Here is a 22,885-nt window from a genome sequence, read left to right on the forward strand (position 1 = left end):
GAGCCGAAACAGGGCTATGTCACATATTACAAAAACCTCCAGTTCCTGATGAAACATGGTGTTCAAGTGACCAAAGTTAGAAAAGTTTTGAGGTTCAGGCACTCAAGATGGTTGAAGCCATACATTGATACAAACACAGAGCTTCGAACATCTGCAAAGAGCCAATTTGATAAGAGCTTGTTTAAATTGATGGTGAATTCTGTATATGGCAAAACAATTGAAAATGTCAGAAAACATACCGATGTTAAAATAATTACTGACCCCAGCCTGAGCAAAAAATTGGTTGCAAAGCCCAACTTCAATTATAGAAGAATTTATGATGAGCACATGGCACTTTTCAACATGAAGAAAACAAAGATTAAGTTTGATAAACCTATTTATGTAGGGGCTGTGATATTGGAATCGTCCAAATTACATATGTTAACATTGTATTATGACGTGCTGAAACCTTTTTATGGTGATCGTGTAAAATTATTGTACATGGACACGGATAGTTTTATTCTTGATATTCAAACAGAAGATGTTTATCAAGATATGTCACAGCCTGAATTGTTTCAATACTTTGATACCAGTGAGCATACAATAATTCAACCCCACAACAAAAAGGTGCCTGGCAAGTTAAAAGATGAGACACTTGGTGATGTTATTGTGAAATTTGCTGGGTTAAGTGCCAAGATGTACAGTTTTAAAACATGTAGTGGTGCTGCTGCCAAAAAAGCCAAGGGCATTGGCAAAGTGACTGTTGAAAAAGATCTCCAATTTGAAGATTATGAAAATTGCATCAAATCCCAGAGTTCAATCAAAACATCGGAAAATAGAATTCAGAGTGAGGATCACTTGTTGACTAGCAATATTGTAAGAAAAGTGGCTCTGGACCCACATGATGACAAGAGATGCATTTTATCATGTGGCATACATACTTTACCATGGGGTCATTGTGATTTGAAAAGTGGCAAACAATGCCCAATTACAGAGCATGATTTGAAATAAATAAACATGCCTATGAACTTATTTGGGTTCAAAAAACAGGCTATTATGGACCTGCCAACACCACAACCCTCTTCTGATATGCTGTCTAAACTGAGTGGCTTGTTAATTATTCATCTGAACAGCATACTTACAGATGTTGATGATGAAACAGGTAAAACATTGTACATATTTAACAATAATTTAAACCATTACCAATTACCTGTAGGTGGGCAATTACAATTTATTACAACCCCTGAGGATGATGCCAAAATTTCAGTAGGGAGAAATATTTACAGAATTAAGCACTCAAACATGATTTCTGGCACTGTATATACTGTTTCTGCTGGTGACTGCTTATATATTGAGGTCCCTGGATCATATGACAAGCTTATACCTTTCTTTATAGAATTAAGAATCAGATACTCTATAATAAATAACCACTAAAACAAAAATGCCTAATGATATATTTGGCCATACAAGACATGAAGATCACAGTGATGAGATTCTGATGCTTGATGTCAGAGTCAAGAAATTAAGAAGTGATTTACAAGCTTTACAAACCACACTCAATGCCAGTCTTCAATTAGAAATTACAAATTTGCAATCACAATGCATGGACCCTCTTCTTAAAATTGACTCAGAACTCAAAGTGCTGCTTCAGAAATATACTGATCTGGCAACATTAGATAATTTTCAAAGTTTGGAAGAAGCTGTTGCAGCTCTTCAAGCCAAATTTAAGACCCAGGCCACCAATTCTGAGCAATTGAAACAACAATTGGAAGAGCAGATAAATAATGTCCAGGCACAGCTCCAAACAATTGTCAAAAGCATAAAATCACAAGAAGATTTTGATCTAGTGATTTCCACTCTAAAAGAACAGATTCAATCACTCCAGATACCTAATCTGGACCCCTTGAACAATGCCATAGCCGAGGTTAAAGAAAAAATTGAGACACTTGAAAATTTTATGAACAATTTGCCATCTTCTGATGCTTTGAATGCAATAACTCGGAGTGTTGCAAACATCAAGCTGCAACTTGAAACATATGAAGATTTTGGAAAAATTCAAAGTACCATAACCTATCTTGAAGGTACCATAGCAGCAGTGCAAAGTGATTTGACAAATGTACTAGAATCCCGCCTGCCTGGTATTGTAGACACACTTGTCAGTGTCCAGCACCAAATCACAAAGCTTGAAAACCTCAACACTGAATCTGAGCTATCACATTTTCATCACTTGATCGATGATATTCAAACAAAACTTGAAATTTTACAACAATCAACACCCTCTCAGGCAGATATAGCCCTGCTCCAAAATGCTATGCAAAATGTGGCTGATGCTTCTGAATTAAACAATGTAAAATTGGCACTTGAATCTTTGCAAAATACAGTATCAAATCTTCCTACATCACAGGAACTTAAAAATATTAAGAGGGCAGTGAATCGCATATTGAAATCAGAAGATATCAAGAATATCCAGACAGAGATCAAACAACTCACTCAGACAGTGGCCACTCTACCAACCAATCAACATATTAATGAACTGCATGCCCTGTTTGAGGATATCAGAAGACAGGTCCATGATCTTACTGCTCAAAATTCAAAATTGGCAGTTGTTGAAAATTTACAACAAATTGTAGCTAATATCAAGCAACAGCTAGGGACCATGGAATCCAATCAAGCAAATGCTCTGTCTGTTTTTGCCACCCAGCTTCAAGAGATTGTGCAACAATACAAGAAACTTATTGTGGACATAAAAATCAAGCCAGGCCACGATGATGTTGTTAGGACCATCAATGAGCACCTTGAATCTGTAACAAGCAGATTGCTTACAGCAGAAAAGGAAATAACAGGCATAATCGAGAATCCAAAACATACAGTAATTCTTGAATTGTACAGCATCCCCAACAAAGAATATGATTCACCATTTACACCAGGTGGCAAAATATATATGCTGTCCCCTGCACAATTTTATTACCAATTTTTTGTTGGGGGCACACTGAGACCAATCAAGATCAAATATTGGCTTCAACCACAGGCACACCACTACCCTACCTTATCATTAACAAATGCTGACAACAAAGCAAAAATCACCAGTGTAGAATTAGAGGATTTTACAGATCCCAATACATTAGAAACAGCCTATGCTGAAGATGATGGCTCTCTGGAATTTAAAATACAAATAGGGGATAAATTATATTTAGAAAATCCTGCAGTATCAGCTGCTGAACACCCCATAGTTGCAATATTCTTGTTTACATATTATGTCTAGAGAAATTATTGTTGATGAATTACACAGACAGGCCAGACATAATTTTAAGAGACTCCCAGTAGTCACAAAGGGCATAGATGATTTATGGCAGAGCGACTTGATTGAGTTGGCAAGTGGACAGTTGAAAAACTTAGACAAAATCAACAAGGGCTACAAGTATCTACTTACTGTCATAGATACATTTTCAAAATTTGCCTGGGCCGTGCCACTCAAATCCAAGACTGGAAAATGTGTTACAGAAGCCTTCAGGACAATCATCAATCAGAGTGGAAGATCCCCGCGCTATTTGCAAACAGATAATGGCAAAGAATTTTATAATTCAGTGTTTCAACAATTTATTAAAAGCCAGGCAATAAAACATTACTCGAGTTACAGTGACCTCAAGGCCTCAATTGTAGAGAGATTCAACAGAACCTTAAAAAATCTTATGTATAAACAATTTACACTGCAGGGTAATTATAAATGGATTAATATTCTTCCAGAACTTCTACATAAATATAACAACTCTGTCCATTCCACAATCAACATGAAACCCTCTGAAGTAACTTCATCTGATGAGCAAAAATTGATCAGGACTGTTTATTATCCTAGATACCAGCCAACAACAAGAAAGGCCAAATACAGGGTGGGTGATCAAGTAAGAATCAGCAAATATAAGCACTTATTCAAAAAAGGCTTTACAAGAAACTGGAGCACTGAATTATTTACAGTGGTTCAAGTTAAACCCGGGACCCTTAACACATATATAATAAAAGACCACCGAGGAGAAATTCTCAAAGGCAGGTTTTATGAACAAGAGCTCAGCAAAACTAAACAGCCTGACACATATCTCATAGAAAAAATCATCCGCAGAAAAGGCAACAAGTTACTTGTCAAATGGCTGGGTCATCCGGAAAACAGCTGGATCGATGCAAACAAAGTGATAATATGAGCACCTGGGATGTTATAAAAAGGTTGCCAGAACCTGAACAACAGAATAAGAGAAATGGCAAGTTGCTGCCTGATAATATTAGGTGTCTTATTGTTGGGCCATCTGCTTGTGGTAAAACTACACTATTAATTGATAATTTTTTATTGGCACCCAACTGGTTAGACTGGAAAAACAGGCACTTGTATGTCTTCTCTAAGAGCTTGGAACAATTAAAATATCAGCAGCTGATGAAGCTATATGATGGATTGGATATTGCTACTTTTGAACCAGATGTTAAGCCACTTGATGAATGTCTCGATAATTCTGTTGTTGTGTTTGATGACATTATACTGGATAATCAAAACAAGGTTAGAAATTTCTTTACACAGGGGCGGCACAAAAACATAGATTGTTTCTACCTGGCACAGACTTTTTCTAAAATACCGAAGCAGCTGATCCGAGACAACAGCAATTTTATATGTGTGTTTCATCAAGATCATACCAACCTCAAACACATACACGATGAATATGTAGGTGGGGACTTGAGCTACAATAATTTTTCCAAGTTTTGCAGTAGGTGCTGGAACCAGGACAGCTATGGGTTTGTCACTATTGATATGACAAGAACACCTAATACTGGAAAATACAGAAATAAAATCAACGATTTTCTAGACGTTGAGACGTATATAAATAACCATGAAACGACCAATTGTTGACGATCTTAAGTTAAGAGATTATCTTGTAAAAAGATTTAAGGGATGGAAATCAGAGAACCGGGGAATTTATGAAAAACACAAACAAACAGAACAGCCTGTAATTGATGCTATTAATAATTTAGGTAAGAATATCAAAACTGTTACAGAGCAAAATCAAGATTTGATCACAGAGCTTGTACCTGTTGCTGCTAGGAACATATTAGATTATCCATTCACCCCACTTTCCAGTATTCATACACCTAGTCCTGTTGCTCCTAGAAGAATTGAAGCTACTCAGGATCCTATTGAATTGGGTCTTCTTGCTCAAAAATATTTAACCACACCTAAAGACAACAAAGATGAGGTGTTTGGCTTATATGCTGACACAGAGCTTGATGGTAGCATCATACATAGAATTGGCAATTTCAGAGTAACATTTATGGGAGATGATCTGATTGTTTATTCAGAATCTCGTCTCGGAGAAAAAGGTGGTTTTGTTAAGTACCCCGGAACACCTGGGTTGTGGGAATTGATGACTAGGAAAAGGCCTCACAGCTATACAGATCAAGATTATGAACATTACAAAGAAATATTAATAAAATCAGATGCTCTATACCAGAACAATGATCCCACACAAAAAAGAGTCAAGTCTAGCAGTGGAGCAAAATACAATAATTTAATCAAGCCCATATGGTCTCAGATCAAGACAGGCAGTGGAATCAAACAATACAACACCCTGCCCAAAGAATTTGTGTGGGTTGATGATGTCAGGAAACTTGTAGATAGGTTGCTGGTGATAGCTGGGGAGGAAAATGCTGGCAACAACAATTTTTACAATGAAAAGGTTGGAATTATGGACATGATAAGCACCAAATTGTCTAATTTTATAGTGAATGACACTAAGGGGATTGGATATCTTATAAAAATTATTAATACTCTACCACCTAAATTTTGGAATATTTCTGAGGGTCGGGGGTTGGTTAATGACATTATAAACAAGCTCCCATTTGAACTACATATTCCAGGCTATCAGTATTGTGGTCCAGGCACAAAACTGGATCATAGATTAAACAGAGGTGATCCTGGTGTTAATCCCCTAGATGCTGCTTGTAGAGACCATGACATAGCATACAACACACATTCTGATCTTGACAAGAGACATGTTGCAGACAAGAAATTAGAAGAGGCTGCATTTGGTAGATTTGTAAGCAAAGATGCTTCTTTAAGTGAGAGAATATCAGCATTGGGAACCACCATAGCTATGAACACCAAACAAAAACTGGGGTGGGGTTTGTGAATATATATATAATAAACCTACAATGAAGGCCAAGGGTGTTATGTATCAAATACCTTATGCAGGTCTCAAATCTCTTAAAACTATTGATAGTCTTTTAACCAAAAAGCAGCGCAAGAAAAAAAGCTCTTGTCTTGCAAAGGGACATGGTATGAAATTGTTGCTTAGTACCCCCCAATTAAAAAAATTACAACAATCTAGAAAAAAATTGCATACAGGGGGATTCATATTTACTATCCCGGCCATCTTAGCTGCTCTCGGGGCTGTTGGGAGCTTGGCTGGGGGATCAGCTGCCATAGCAAAAACAGTAATAGATGCCAAGAAAAATAGGGCGGAATTAGATGAGCAGAGGCGCCATAACCTGGCCATGGAGAAAAAAGGCAAAGGTGTTAAGAGAGCCATGAATAAGTTTAAAAAAAACAAGAGCCGCTTACAAACCAAGATATTGAAGCTTTAATCAAGCCACTGGGCATCAAATATTTTAGAGGTGTGTACATGTCTGATTCTTTACCAGAGCAACCACTCAACAAAGAGTGTGGCATTGTTAATTTGGATAAGTACAAAAATCAGGGCACTCACTGGATTTGTTATCTTAAATATTTAAACAATAAGGCATTTGTGTTTGATTCATTTGGAGGTGTTCCACCTGAAAATTTAGTAAAATATCTAAATTCAGCTAATCTCTTTTACAATAATGCCCGTGTTCAAAACTTCAAAGATGTTAATTGCGGACATTTGTGTTTATCTGTTCTCAGATATATGTCTCAAATAAATAAACCATCAATTGAAAATTTTCAAAAAGCCTTGTGGTATTAAAAACATCATGTGGGTATTCCATCTCACCAGCCAAAATTCAATATTGAAACTCAAATTGCATGATGACATAGTGTATCCCAAAACAATAGCTCTCAGAGCATTTTATGGCATGTACTTGATCCCTAATATTACACACCACAACAACAAAATTGCAGTAGGGGATCAAAAAATTGTCATCACTCCAGGGCAGTATAATCTGTCCACTCTAAATGCTCAATTACCCAGAGGTATAGTGTTAAGTCAAAATTCTGTCACTCACAGAGTAGAGATTGTATCTGCTACAGAAACAGTGGATCTGGGTACTATAGGAGAGCTGTTAGGCTTTGAGAACAACACAAAACTTGAACCGGCCATCAAGCACACTGCTATGAATATACCTAAATTCTTAGCCATAGAGACTCTGAATATTCACTGTAATGTGGCCGAGGGTATGATCACCAAATCAAATGGCATAGGCACTCACAAACAAACTGGCATCATTGCAACATTCAAACCTAATTCTGAATTCATGGAGCCAATCATCTACAATCCATCCCCAACATTATATTTTCCTGTGTGCCATAATAGAATAGATTATATTGAATTGATGGTCACTAATGAAAAAGAAGAATTAGTTGATTTTGCTGGAGCCACAACAACTGCTATCATAGAGATTAACATTTAAATAAAAATACATACAATGGAAAATATTGAGAGTTATGAGCTACAATCATTCCCCCCAAACAGGAGGACATTTGCAAATTTAAATCAACCCAACACAGAGATTGAGGTTGATCTTGATGTAGGGGATGGCTTTATACACCCTCACAGGGCAGATCTATACATCAAATTTGATGTTGTAAAGCTGGATGGAACAGATTATCCGGCAAATTCAAATATAAGATTGGTGGACAATTTTGTACCGCATCTGTTCTCTGAAATTGAGATCAGAAAGCATGGCGTTGTTATAAACAGAATAGATTATCCCGGCATTACCTCCACAGCTTTGGCCACACTAAAATTATCCAAAACAGAAGCTTCATACTACCAAATAGGTGGATTTGAGGCTGGTGATAAGATATTAACCAAGAGCCACACAGTGCTGTTCCCCATGCGCCTGTTGCCAGGATTCTTCTCAGATTACAAAGATATTATGTGGAAGGGCGGTTTAAGAATTACATTTAGAAGAGCTGCAAATGATAGCAATGCTTTGATGAGGTACAGCACATTAAACCCTACAGGAGAAGCTTTGCCCAATACCCTACCTGATGAAGGCAAATGCATTATTCAGACTATGGAGCTAAGAATCCCAGTTGTTGAATATGAGGCCAGTTATGCTCTTAAATACAAAGCTGATATAATAAAAAATCCACAGGTTCCTCTGCAATTTTATACATATCAATGTGTACAGAAGCCCGCAACTGGTTCTTATTATGAGTTTGATGCCACAAATTCATTCTCCAGTATACAATATGACATGCCGGATTTTGTGGTAGTATTGTTTCAGACTGGAAGACACAACAATCAGGAAAAAAATTCAAGCAAATTTGATAGCTGCAACATCAAGAACATATATCTTAAAAATGGCAGAAATGAGGTTTTTCCTAGAGAAAATTACAATTTAGACATTTCCAAGGATGATTTCCTCAAATTATATGAGGCATTTTCGGCTTTAAAGAGGGTCACTACTGGCAATACTGACATGTATTACACACCAGATGAATTCAAAGCACAGAGACCCATGTTTGTAATCAACACTTCAAAAAGAAAACAAGTTGTTGTGAATGACAGGACAAACATTAAAATTATCTGTGAATTCCATGAGGCGTTACCTGATGACACCATATGTAGTGTTATTCTCATAGGTGAAAAATCATATGTTTATGATGTAAGAAATGAGAGGGTCACAGAGCAATTCTAGAAGAGCTCTGCACAATATATTGTTTTAATAATAGATATGCAAGATGAGCCTGGTGTCCAATTGAACTTAAACCGGAAGTAAACCGGAAGTGGACCGGAAGTAAACCGGAAGTAGACCGGAAGTAGACCGGAAGTAAACCGGAAGTGGACCGGAAGTAGACCGGAAGTGGACCGGAAGTGGACCGGAAATGGACCGGAAGTGGACCGGAAGTAAATATGTGTGGGTGGGTGTGGGTGGGTGTGGGTGGGTGTAGGTGTGGGTGGGTGTGGGTGGGTGTAGGTGTGTGTATGTGTGTGTTGGTGGCCTAGTTTTAGGTGTGGTCAAAAAAAATATGAAGAGGGGCATATTTTTGACAGGTTTATGGACAACAATCTCTCAGAAGTGCCTTTTATAAGCGTAGGCTGAGAGAGCTCTTCCTTTCTGAAAAAGCTCTTCCTTTCTGAAAAATTTTCGAGGGCATTTTTTACAAAAATCTTGGATTAGACAAGATTCCACACTTGAGCAAAAAACTCATATGGGCATGTTGAGCTAGTTTTAAGTGTGGCCAAATCTGCTTGGGGGGGTTCGTACTTTCCTGCGCTCTCCCTACCACAAATACCACTACTTACAAAAAACGCACGATCGACCCAAAATTCAATGAGATTCTATTTACTAGGAAAAGTACGTCCTCAACGCGATACTCGAGGCTTCCGTGCAACAAAAATACATATCGATCTGCATGGGTTCGGCTGTTTCGAACCTTCTACGCTTGGATAGCAGGTACGAAGGCAACCCACCCATCATCGAATTGGTGAATTCGATTTTGGCTCCTCTCACGGACGAGAAGAACATGCTTCACATGTTCATCGCGTTGCTGGAGATTGTACTCGAATGTTTCGTTTTTTTTTTTCGATCTTGTACGGGCTTCACCATCTTGCGCTCTCTGCCAGCATCAACTTCGATCGTCCCAGGGGTGGGGACCTCCTTCTCCTGCACTTGCGAAGCGCTGGAATCATCCGTCCATCTCGGGCGCATCAACCATTTGGACGTGGGAGCCCTGCTCGAATTGTACGAGAATATAGCTTACGTTTCGAATCACGAACACATCAAGCGACTCGTGCAGAAATTGACCGACACGTTCTTGATAGCCGACGAGAAGACGCGGACGGCCAGGTTGCAGCAGATCATGGCCGAAACCGTAACCAAAGAACTTTTCATCATTTCGATGGGTTGGGCCGGAATGTGTACCCTCTTTCTAAAATTAAATGCAGATCTGCTCCTGATGTACCTGTTCAGGTTTCAAGATAAGAACGTGGAAAAATTATCCTTGGACAGAAGATACACCGTTTTCAAGAATTCTGCGACTTCGAACCTGAAATCGTTCAAACGGTTGTTCCTGCGTCAACTCTCCGAACAGTACAATAAGAAGGGTGGGAAAGACAGAGGAAACGACGAACCAATTTTAACTCTGCTCAGAGAACGCGTTACGACTTTTTCCGAGGCGTGCCTGAAAGAGGCCAAGATCGAAATTCCGAAAAAAGCCGGAGGATGTGAAAAGTCGAGACACGACCACGACTCTGTTGAATTTCGCGACCACGTTCATAAAATCTATCCGAGATCAGACGTACGCGCTCGTGAAGGACCACGATCGCCCCCGTTTTCGATGAAAAGCCAGGAAGTACTCTTCCAGCTCTCCTATTTTGTTCAGTGAACATGAAGAGATTTTTTTCCCCCTTCACGCAGCACAGTCGATTTCAAATACCGCTACAATACCATATTTTTTTTTGCATCATGAGGAAAAAACATCGTAGCAGGGGTGGCGGGGGGGGGCAAAAACATCGTAAGAGAGGTTCCGTTAGGTCGTAGCATTGTAGAAGATCGCACATGAGAGTTTTTTTTAAAAAAAACCATCGTATTTTTAGGTCGTGGCAGATTACGCTGAGAGCAGGTCATAGTAGATTACTCTGAGGGGACCTTACAGTAAGAGGACTTATAGGTAAGTCATTTCAAGAGTAGGTCAAAGGGCGAGGTTAGCATAAGAGCAAAATTGCAGGAGGTAAAAAATAGCCTAAAAAGTGATGCCAGAACTTCTTCTGTCCACTTTTCTCTCATTGTAGGTTAGTGTAGTCCGTAAAACGTCGTAAAATAAAAAGTAGGTCAATAGACTGCGCCAGAACGTTGGGTTCCCGCCATAAAGGAGGAGGCCCGGTGAGGGAGGGGGGGTAGAGAGGAGGAAGCATTAACACCGCTATTGCCAGCTGGCGTCTTCTTCATCTTACTGCATACTTATCATCTTATAGAAGGCTACGCCGTCAACTTGTAACTTGTAGATTAGCCTCTCCTGTGAAATATCATATGTTTAAAAAAACAAGAGGTTTGTGAAGCAACTAGTCAGTGTTGCCAACTCCTATTGGTAGTTTAGCTTCGCCTGTAAAATATCACCATGGTGAAATTTTCTTGGGGTGGGTTGGCAACACTGAACCCCAATTGAAGTTTCTCAACCGGGTTGACTGTACTACTCTAAAGTAGGTCAAAGCACGTAGAGGCTCTCGTGTAGTTTAGCACGTAATAAAAAAATGAATAGGTTAAGAGTAGTGTAAACTTATTGTTTCTAAGTAACACTTGGTACGAGCCCTTTTTTTATGGATTTAACCTCAGTGGTAGCATATTTTGACGATTTTTTTGTTGATTTTATAGCGTTTGACGACTTTTCAGTGCAATTTTCACCGCATCTCAATTTTTCCCCACTCACACTTGGTACGAATGCCACGATCTTACGTGATATAACTTAACCTATTCATTTTTTTGTGCTAAACTACACGAGAGCCTCTACGTGCTTTGACCTACTTTTGTAGTCGGTGGAATGCTTCGTTCTGGCACGCCCTTTGACCTACTTTTTATTTTACGATGTTTTACGGACTAAACTAACCTACAATGAGAGAAAAATGGACAGAAGAAGCTCTGGCATCACTTTTTAAGCTATTTTTTACCTCCTGCAAATTTTGCTCTTATGCTAACTCGCTCTTGGACCTACTTTTGAAATGACTTACGACATTTTCCTAAAAGTCTGCTGTCTCCTCTTACTGTAAGGTCCCTCAGTGTAATCTACTACGACCTGCTAATATAGGCTTCTGCTCTCAGCGTAATCTGCCACGACCTAAAATATATGATGTTTTTTTTTAAAAAAAAAACACACTCATGTGCGATCTTCTACAATGTGGTCCCCCCCACTGCTACGACCTAATGGGATCTCTCTCCTACGGATGTTTTTGGGCCCCCACTGCTAAGATGTTTTTTCTCCTCATGATGCAAAAAAAAATTGGTATTGTAGCGGTATTTGAAATCGACTGTGCTGCGTGAAGGGGGAAAAAAAATCTTTTCATGTTCACTGAACAAAAATAGGAGAGCTGGAAGAGTGTACTTCCTGGCTTTTCATCGAAAAGGGGGGGATGATGTTCAGTTCGGAAATGGAATAGGGGGACTAATTTTCGGGAAAGCTCTCTGCCGTGGAAAAACTTCCATATCATCTAGAGCGACTGTTCTGAACGCGATATTTTTAAAACTGCTCCGTGACCCTCTCGTTCTTCACGTCGTACGCGAAAGACTTCTCTGCAATCAGGATGACGCTGCACACGGTGTCCTCGGGCAGCGCGTCGTGGAACTCGCAAACGATCTTGATGTTGGTTCGATCCTTGACCACGACCTGCTTCCGCTTCGTCGTGTTGATGACGAACATCGGCCTGTGGGTTTTGAATTCGCTGGGCGTTTAGTACATGTCCACGCTTCCCTCGGTCACGCGCTTGTAAGCCGTGTAAGCTTCGTAAAGTTTGAGGTAATCATCTTTGGTCATGTCGAGGTTGTAATTTTCGCGCGGGAACACTTCGTTCCTGCCATTCTTGAGATAAACGTTCTTGATCTTGCAGTCGTCGAATTTGATGGAATCTTTTTCCTGGTTGTTATCGCGCCCGGTCTGAAAGAGCACTACGACGAAATCTGGCATGTCGAACTGTATGTTGTTGAACTGCGTCGTCACGTCGAATTCCATGTGACTTCCGGACGCTATCTTCTGCACGCACTGGTAACCGTGAAAGTGAATGGGCACCTGTGGACTTTTCAAGATCTCCGCTTTGTACTTGAGGTCGTAGTTCGTCTCGTATTCCACCACCGGCATTCTCAACTCCATGCTCCAGATGACGCACTTGGCTGCTTCGGGTAAAGTGTTGGGCAGCGGCGTGGTGCCGTCCGGAACCAAAGTAGCGTATCGCATCAGTGCGTCGTTGTCGTTGGCCGCTCTTCGAAATGTGATTCTCAGTCCTCCCTTCCACATGATCTCCTTGTAGTCCGAGAAGAATCCCGGAAGCAGACGCATGGGAAAGACCACCGTGTGACTTCTCGTCGATATTTTCGTCCCCGCTTCGAATCCTCCCGCTTGATAGTATGCTGCGTCCGTTTTGGATAATTTCAATGTTCCCACTGCCGTCGACGTGATGCCTGGATAATCGATTCTGTCGATGACGGTGTTGTGTTTCGTCACCTCCACCTGCGAGAACAGGTGAGGCACGAAGTTGTCCACGAGTATCAAATTTGCTGCTGCTGAAAACGCGTCTCCGCTTGCCTTTTTCACCACGTCGAATTGAAGGTAGAGGTCCGCTCTGTGAGGATGAACGAACCCGTCGCCTACGTCCACGTCGTATTCGGTCTCCCGGTTCGCTTCGTTCAAATTTGCGAACGTGCGACGGTTCGGAGGGAAAGATTGCAATTCGTAACTTTCGATTTGCTCCATTTTTTTCACTATGTGTTATTTATTATACGTCGATCTCCAGGACGGCCGTCGTCGTGGCACCTGCGAAATTCACCACGTCGCCTTTCTCGTTCGTCACCACCAACTCTATGTTGTCTATGCGGTTGCGACATACTGGAAAATAGATCGGCGAAGAGGGTGTGTAGATGATCGGTTCCATGAATTCGGAACTGGGTTTGAACGTGGCTATGATTCCCGTCTGCTTGTGACTTCCCAACAATCCGTCCGAGGATTTCGCGAGTTTTGTGTTGTTCTCGAAACCTAAAAGTTCTCCCATGGTGCCCAGGTCCACGGTCTCCGTCGCCGATACGATTTCCACTCTGTGCGTGACCGAATTTTGAGAAAGGTACGTGCCTTTAGGTAACTGAGCTTGCAAAGTAGAAAGATTGTATTGACCTGGCGTGACGACGATATGTTCGCTTCCGACGCTAATTTTGTTGTTGTGCTGCGTGACGTTAGGTATGAGGCACATGCTGTAGAATGCACGCAGAGCTATGGATTTAGGATAGACGATGTCGTCGTGCAGCGTGAGTTTCAAGATCGAAGATTCGCTCGTGAGATGGAACACGCCCATCGTGATGCTGTTTCAGCTTCCACAATGCTTTCTGGAAATCTTCCGCCTGCGGCTTATTTATTTTAGAGAGAAACGCGAGCATGGAGAGGCAGAGATGACCGCAGTTCACGTCTCCGAAATTTTGAATGCGTTCGTCGTTGTAGTATATAGAGGTTTTGTTTGTTTTCAGGTAATGAACTAAATTTGTAGGTGGAACACCTCCGAAAGAATCGAAAACGAATGCTTTGTTGTTATTTGCATTTTTGTGGTAACATATCCAATGCGTGCCTGGATTTTCTTGACTGTCCAAGTTGACTACGCCACATTCTCTTTTTTTAATGGTTGAAGGTAACGAATCGGACATGAAAACTCCTCTGAAGTGTTTGATTTGTAATGGTTTGATCAGAGATTCAATGTCTCGGTTGGTGAGTGCTGTTTCTTTTTTTTAAACTTCCTCATGACGCCCTTCCCTTTCTTCTCCATGGCCAGGTTGTGACGTTTCTGTTCTTCCAATTCCGCTTTGTTCTTCTTCGAGTCGATGACGGTTTTCGCGATGGCGGCGATACCCCCAGCCAAACTTCCGACGGCCCCCAATGCTGCCAGGATGGCCGGGATGCTGAATATGAACCCCCCTGTCTTTTGCTGTTTCCGCGAACGCTGCAACCGTCTCAATTGTGGAGTGCTGAGCAGCAATTTCATTCCATGTCCTTTGGACAAGCAAGAACGTTTCTTCTCGCGTTGTTTCTTGGTGAGTAACCCATCGAGGGCACCCAGCGTTTTCAGATTCGAATATGGTATCTGGTACACGACACCCTTGGGCTTCATGTTTTTTTTCACGGTATGTTATTTATATATATATGTTCTGAGATTTTTTTTGTTTCGTGTAATTTTTTTTTCCGAGGTATGTTATTTTATATATTCCTCGCAGCCGTTACACAAATTCTATTACGTGCTTCGTTTTCTTACCAAGAAGTTCCTTTGTCCCCTTGTACACGATTTGAGTTTTGTTCTCGATTAAAATAGATAGCTTCTCGTCGGATAACATGATAGCGTATCGATCTGGTAAAAATAGACTGTATTGTCCGTTGAGCAACAGACGCACCTTGGGACCATACTGGGTAGAAACAATTGAACCGGAAGTTATCGTGTAAGGTTTGTCCACTTCCAATTCCAGAATTTTTACATATTCGACTGATGAATTTAGCATTTGTTTTAATGCTTGGAGATCACTCTTTTTTTTCAGTTATATCGAAGGAGAAATTCAGAGTGTGTGTGTGTTAGAGAATTTTAATTTTTCACAACGTGTGTTATTTATATACCGAATAATTTTTTTTGATCTCGTAGATTTTTTTTCACGATGTGTTTTTTATATATCAAGTTTTTTTTACTTGTACATTTTTTTGGCACGTACATTTTTTTTCTTGTACATTTTTTTTGACACGTATATTTTTTCTCGTATATTTTTCTTTGGACGTACATTTTTTGGACACGTACATTTTTTTGTTGCACATTTTTTGACTTTTTTGTCATATTTTTTTTGACACGTACAATTTTTTTGACACGTATATTTTTTTACACCTACATTTTCTCATATTTTTTTGACAGGTACATTTTTTTGACACGTACTTTTTTTGTTGCACATTTTTGTGACAACTTTTTTGACAAGTTTTTTTGACGATAAAAAGTTTTTACGATAAGGCAACTTTTTTCTGACGGTGATAATTTTTCCGTCAACTTTTTTTGACGAGACAAATTTTTTTTGACTAAAAAATTTTTACGATAAGGCAACTTTTTTTCTGACGGTGATAATTTTTCCACGTCAACTTTTTTGACGAGACAAATTTTTTTGAAGATAAAAAATTTTTACGATAAGGCAACTTTTATTCTGTCGGTGATAATTTTTCCGTCAACTTTTTTTTGTGTCGACAAATTTTTTTTGACGATAAAAAATTTTTATTTTAAGGCAACTTTTTTTTCTGACGAAAATTTTTCCGTCAACTTTTTTTTGTCGACATTTTTTTTAACGATAAAAATTTTTTACAATAAGACAACTTTTTTCTGACGATGTCCATGGAAACTTTTTTTTTACATGTACATTTTTTTTGACGTATATATTTTTTTGACATTTTTTTCACTCATTTTATTTTCACGATTTTTGTATGGAAGATTTTTTTTGTGTGTGTTAGAGGAAGAAAGTTCGTGCTTCGGAAAACGCGATGATGTGAGTGATTTCATCGGTCTCCTGTTTAGACTTGCACCAATCATCCGTGTATCGTCTTCTCCCCTGCCTCGCCTCGTGCAGTTCGTCCATCCTGTCGTTTAATTTTTTCCCTGCAGCCGAAAGAAGAGTGTCGAGATCACCACACCTCATGCCACTGATCTCCCGAAGATAATCCTTGACAACCATTTCACAAGGGATACGAAATTCCGGCATTGTTCTTGCTATGATTAAAAGTTTCCCTACATCTCCGTTTACTGCGTGTTTGAATATTTTACATAGCAGTTCGTGCGGTAAGTCGGTTATACAAGACATGTTTTTATTATTTTTTTTTACTCTATGTTATTTATTTATACACCCCATCCAAATTTTTGTTTCGTGCTCATGGCGATGGTCGTGCCCAATGCTGCAACTCTTTCACCCAGCGAATCGTCTCTGCTGACGAATCTTTCGAAAGCGGCATGTTCCAATTTCTTGTCTGCTTCGTGACGTGCATCCAGATCGGTGCGAGTGTTGTAAGCGATGTCGTGATCTTTGCATGCCGCGTCCAACGGATTCACACCCTTGTCCCCTCTCTCCAATCTTTTCTCGAGTTTGGTACCCGGACCGCAGTACTGGTAGCCAGGTAAATGCATCTCGAAAGGTAACTTGTTGATGATGTCGTTCACGAGTCCCTTTCCTTCGGCCACGTTCCAGAATCTCGGAGGCAGCGTGTTGATAATTTTGATCAGGTAGCCGATACCTTTGTCGTCGTTCACGATGTCCACGATGGCAACCTTCTCGTTGTAGAAATTACGATTGCCTGCATTCTCTTCGCCGGCTATCACTAACAATCTGTCGATGAGTTTCCTCACGTCGTCCACCCAAACGAATTCTTTGGGTAACGTGTTGTAGCGTTTGACGCCGCTTCCACTCTTCACCTCGTTCCATATCGGTTTGATGAGATTCCTGTACTTCTCACCGCTGCTCGATTTCACCCTATTCTGCGAGGCATCGTTGTTCTGGTACATGGCATCCGTCATGATTAGAATTTCCCTGTAACTCCGGTTATCTTCGTCGGTGTAATCTTTCGGCAGCTTTTTGGCGACGAGTTCTCACAGTCCCACCGTACCCGGATACCTGGTCCAACTGTTCTTATCGCCTAAATTAATTTTAATGTCGTTGCCTTCGAAGGTGACTTTCGATTTCCCAATCTTCCACACCACACCCTCGTTGGTTTCCATGCTCGGATACAATCCGAACACTTCATCCTTGCCGAACTTCCCCGTGCTCAGGTAGTATCGTGCCAAAGGTCCCAACTCGATCTTATCCGAAGACGAAGAGGTACTGCTTATGGCTTGACGTCGTGCCGGTACGTCCTTCAGTTCGAACGGCGTCGAAGGAATGCTCGAAATGGGCGTGGGTACAGTGTAACTTCTAGCTGCAAGTGGTACGAGTTCGTTGATCAAAATTTTATTTTGTTCCGTGACACTTTTAATTTCTTTACCTAGACCGCTGATGGCGTCGATCACAGGTTGATCTTGACGTTTCTTCTCTTCGTACAAACCACGATTCTCGGATTTCCAACCTTTGAAGCGTTTCACTAGATATTCCCGCAACTTGAGATTTTCGTCTTCTTGAAATTGACGTTTTGACATTTTTCTATATACGTCGAAATGTTTCTGAAACGTCGAATTCTCAGCCTATACGTTCGGTTCTCGTAGTTTTCTTGCCGTCACCCGCTTGAGACTATCCACTTTTCTAACACTCACTTTTTGTTGTAATGGTTATTTTATATATGCTTCTCGGACGTTTGAAAAAAAAATTCAAATTTTATTTTTTAGATTCTCACGACCATTGATTTTTATTTTTTTGGGATTTTCTTCTTCTTGTTGCAAATCCGAAATTTTCCTCTTGTTAGCCTCTGAGACGTCTAGATAGACGTTTATTTTTTTCCTATACTTTCCATGGTTTGCTTTTCGAGTCATGTCAATGGTCACGAATCCGAAATCACCCTGGTTTCAACAGTGGGAGCAGAATTTAGAAAATAGATTGTAATTCATGTCAGCCCCTACGTAATCATCATGTGCGTGTTTTAAATTGGTTTGGTCTTGCCGAAACAAGCAAATAAAATTAGCATTATCGCGTAGCAGTTGTTTCGGAAACTTGGAAAAAGTTTGTGCCAGGTAGAAACAATCTAATCCTTTGTGACGACCTCGAGTAAAAAATTACGAATCTCGGTTTGATTTTCCAGGATCATGTCGTCGAACACCACAACGGAATTCTCGAGACAATCGTCCAGTCGAATGATTTCAGATGCGAAAGTTGCAATGCCCAGTCCCTCGTACAGTTTCATAAGTTGCTGGTATTTCGGTTGTTCGAGACTTTTCGAAAATACGTAGAGGTGTCTGTTTTCCCAGTCTATCCAATTGGGTGCGAGGATAAAATTATCAATAAGCAGTGTCGTCTTTCCGCACCCCGAAGGTCCTACGATCAGACATCGTATTCTGTCGGGGAGCAATTCGCCGTTCCTTTTTTTCGTTTGACTTTCCGAATCAGGTAAACAATCACAACATTCCACGTACTCATAGAATCACTTCGTTCGCGTCGATCCAACTTGTTCCCGGAAGTCCCAGCATTTCACCAAAAGTTTGTCACCTCTCTTACGCAAAACTTTTTCGATAAGGTACGTGTCGGGGTATTTAGTTTTAGAGAGTTCCTCCTCGTAGAAGCGCCCGAATAAAATTTCACCGCCACTGTCCTTTATTATATACGTGTGACGGTTCCCGGGTAAAACTCGAACCACGGTAAAACGTTCCGTGCTCCAGTTTCGTGTGAAACTCTTGTCGAACGTTCGCTTCAATTTACTGATCCTCACCTGGTCTCCAATTTGTATTTAGGTCTTTTTGTCGTGGGTGTGTACTTTGGACAGTAAACGGTAGAAATTAAACGCTGCTCGTCGGACTTGGTAACGTCAGCTGGCTTCATGCCTATCGTTCTGTGCACCGTGTGATTATAGTCGCTAACGAGTTCCGGAAGAATGGTGACCCACTTGTAGCTTCCCTGAAGCGTAAAGCGTGACCACATGCGCGATTTCAGAGTCCGATTGAATCTTTCCACGATGCTGGCTTTGACGTCACTGAAGGTCGAGTCATGTTGAACGTTGTGTTTCCGAATAAACTGCTGAACGTGGCATTGTAGAATTCCTTCCCGTTGTCCGTGTGCAGAAACCGAGGTCGTCTGCCGCTTTCGCGAAAAATTAATTTAAATGCTTCCGTGACGCACGAACCCGTTTTGGCTTTCAAAGGTAGAGCCCATGCAAATTTCGAAAATGTGTCTATGACGGTGAGGAGGTACTTGTTGCCCTTGTTCAATTTATGTACGTTTTTTAACTCTCCGCTACTCATCTCCACGAGGTCTCTTTCCCAGAGGTCATCGATGCCATTTGTTACCACCGCCAAACGTTCGTAGTTGCGGCGTGCAGGTTTATGCAATTCTTTGACGATGACTTGCCTAGACATTTTTTTTTTAGAGATTACGTTTGAAGAGAAGCACCAGCGTGATGGGATTCAAAGAGGGTGGCACCTCGCTCGTGTTTTGAATGATCAGCTTATCGCCGGCACTCACGTCGAAAACGGTAAGATCTTCGTCTTCGTGTATTTCATATATGTTGTGCGTTTCGTTCCAACGTGCCAGAGGAATGTTTCCTGCTTTCTGGACACCACGATTCGATATCAACGTCATGGTGGGAACGCTAGCTTTTCTGCCGTGAGACCAGTACGAAAATTCGTTTATCTGAATCGTGCCATCGAGGAGAAACTTGTAATACGGATGATAAGGATGTAACATGTACAGTTTGTTACCTTCGACGAACGTGGAGATTCTCTGTTGATTGGGTACGCTGTTGATTTCGATGGCTTGCAAGGTGAACAATTTGGCGATTTTAGTGTCGGCGCTGAGCAGATTACTGTGAACGTGTCCAAGTTTATTTTCAATGGGCAACAAATGCTCGACTATGGTATCCGTTAGGGCAGAAAATGACGGTTTGATTTTCACTTCCACGTTCAACTGCTTGTAGTTTTCGTTCAGTTCTTGCAACTTGGCACCGAAAGAGGTCAGCGTCGATTCCTGCGTGGATTCCAGCACTCCAACTTGATCTCTGATGTTGACGACAATGTTCTGAAGGTTCTCAACTTGCTTCAATTTCGAGCTTTTCTCGGTAAGATCGTTCACGATGCTTCGCATCTCGGTAAACTGCGTATGAAGATCCGTGACGCTCTGCGAAGTGGGCAACGTAGACACCAGCGAAGTAATTTCATCTCGAATCTGTTCCACGTTTGCCGTTTCCATTTCTAGTCGTTTCAGCATTCGAGATATGTTCCTTTTCAAAGCGTGTAATTCTTTTTAGGTGGGGAGATTGGCCACCGTACTTTCGAGATCGCTCAATGAACTTTTGATGTCGCTCGAATCGGATAATGCCGTCACCGCCGTTTTCAATTTTTCCAAATCTTCCTTCGAAGGCACGCTCGTCCGTAACGACTCCAAGTCACCCTGTATGTTGTCGAGTACGTGATGAAAATGAGCAAGGTTCGATTCGACGTTCAAATTTTCTAAATATTCGATCTTCTGCTGAACCGTGCTTAACGTGTCTTGAATACTCGTCAACGCGCTTGCTTGAACGTGAATATTTTTAATTTCTTCGTTGATCAACTCCAAAGACTCCTGAAGCGTAGCGATGGTGGTTTGAATGTGTTCGAAATCTTGATAAGCCTCCAATTGAATGTTTATGTTCGCGACGCTTTTACCGATGACCTGCAGTTCGTCTGACGATGGTAGGTTCGTCATGGTATCTTCCAAAGTCTGTAACTTGGATTTAATTTCTTCCAACGTGCTTGTGAATTCTTCTTGTAATTTGGAAGGGACGACATGCAAGCGTTCTACATCGATATCATTCACGACGGTTTGAAGTTCAGAGAAATTCTTTTCAATTGCGGAAGTTCGTTCTTCGATTTCGAGTTTCAATTTTTCCAAATCTTTCGATTGAAATTGCTGTAATTTGGGCAAATCATTTTGAAGCGAATCCACGCTCAACTGTATATTTTGAATGTTGTCGTAAGAAGTTACGTCAACATAATTTTTTATGAGCGTTTTCAGTTCGGAATCGATTTTCAGAATAGGATCGAGACATTGCGTTTGGAGCGTAGCGATCTCCCACTCTAAACTTTTGTTTAAGGTCTCCTGCAAAGCGATCAAATCGCTCCTCAACTTTTTAACTCGAACATCCAACATGAGAATCTCTTCTGCGTGGTCTACACGCTTCGTGTGGCCGAAAATGTCGTTAGGCAATTTTTTAACGGTTATTTATAATAGGATAGACGATTCGTAATTCTACGAAGAGAGGAATGAGTTTGTCGTAATCTCCGAGGAGTTCCACGTAAAGACAATCTCCTGCAGACACATCGTACGCCATGTTAGAAAGCACCTTGTCGTGCTTCATTCGAAAAATATTCTTGCCGGTAGAAATTTTGATTTTTCGCCCTGCGTTCTCCGGATTCACGGTGATCCGAAGTTTCCCGTCGATCGGAATTTCGTAAAAATGTAAATTGTTGTTGAAGACGTAAAACATCTTGCCCACGTCCTCGTCCAATTTCGTCCAAATGCTGTTGAGGTGAATGATCAGTAGACCGTTGAGTTTAGTTAACATGGAAGGTAGAAATTCATGATCTGCCGTGTGGTGTACAGTCTCCATTGTTTGCTTTCGGAAACCAAAAAGATTCATTGTCCTTGCTAGTTATTTATTGTGTATGTGATAATTTGAGACAGTTAAAGTTTTTTTATTTTAGTTATAGTTATTTAAGTTTATTTTTTTTTCATTTGCATTGCCTACAATTTTTACTAATTTCTAAACGATAGTGTCCCCAAGGCAACGTGTGGATTCCACAAGACAAAATACATCTTTTATCGTCATGCGGATCTAATGCTACTTTCCTAACTTTGTTTGTTGTAATCACATGGTCTACACTTTGGTTTCTTTGTTCTATACTTAGTATCGTCGATTGTGAGTAAAGGCAATCGATGTAATCGTGGAAGGTGAGTTTGTTCTCCACCGTATTCTTGCACACACACCTTTTGCTTTCTTCGTGACGCTACTTTCTGTTCTCATGGCATACATTTTCGAACGCAAACCCGCGAACTCGACAATAATATCACCGTTACATTCATCTTTCAGTTTACCTAGGAATTTTTTGTTGAGGGAAGGAATCCCAAATCTGTTGGGTTGAGGATATGCAGAAGTATCGAAATACTCGAGCATGGAAGGATTTTTTATGTCTTCATAGAGGTTAGGTGTTTGTATGCTGTAAATGAAGCTGTCGGTGTCCGTGTACAAAAGTGATATCTTATCATTGAAGAAGGGTTTCATCACGTCGTAATGAAATTCGAACATGTAAAGTTTTGACAAGTCGAGAACCGTTGCGCCAACGTAAATTGGTTTTCTGAA

General features: G+C 40.7%; 1 protein-coding gene across 1 annotated transcript in view; it reads left to right on the top strand.

Moving 5' to 3' along the window:
• The first annotated feature begins 9,574 nt into the window (after positions 1-9,574).
• The window catches only part of LOC146003047 (BDNF/NT-3 growth factors receptor-like), a 122,194-nt gene continuing 108,883 nt past the window's right edge, over positions 9,575-22,885 (top strand). Inside the window, exon 1 of the mRNA XM_083141211.1 lies at positions 9,575-10,513. Within this exon, the coding sequence (XP_082997337.1) occupies positions 9,575-10,513 (939 nt within the window). The remainder of the gene's footprint in view (positions 10,514-22,885) is intronic.

Source organism: Lepisma saccharinum, chromosome 19 (genome assembly GCF_977018435.1).
Source record: "Lepisma saccharinum chromosome 19, izLepSacc3.1, whole genome shotgun sequence".
NCBI classification, from domain to species: domain Eukaryota; kingdom Metazoa; phylum Arthropoda; class Insecta; order Zygentoma; family Lepismatidae; genus Lepisma; species Lepisma saccharinum.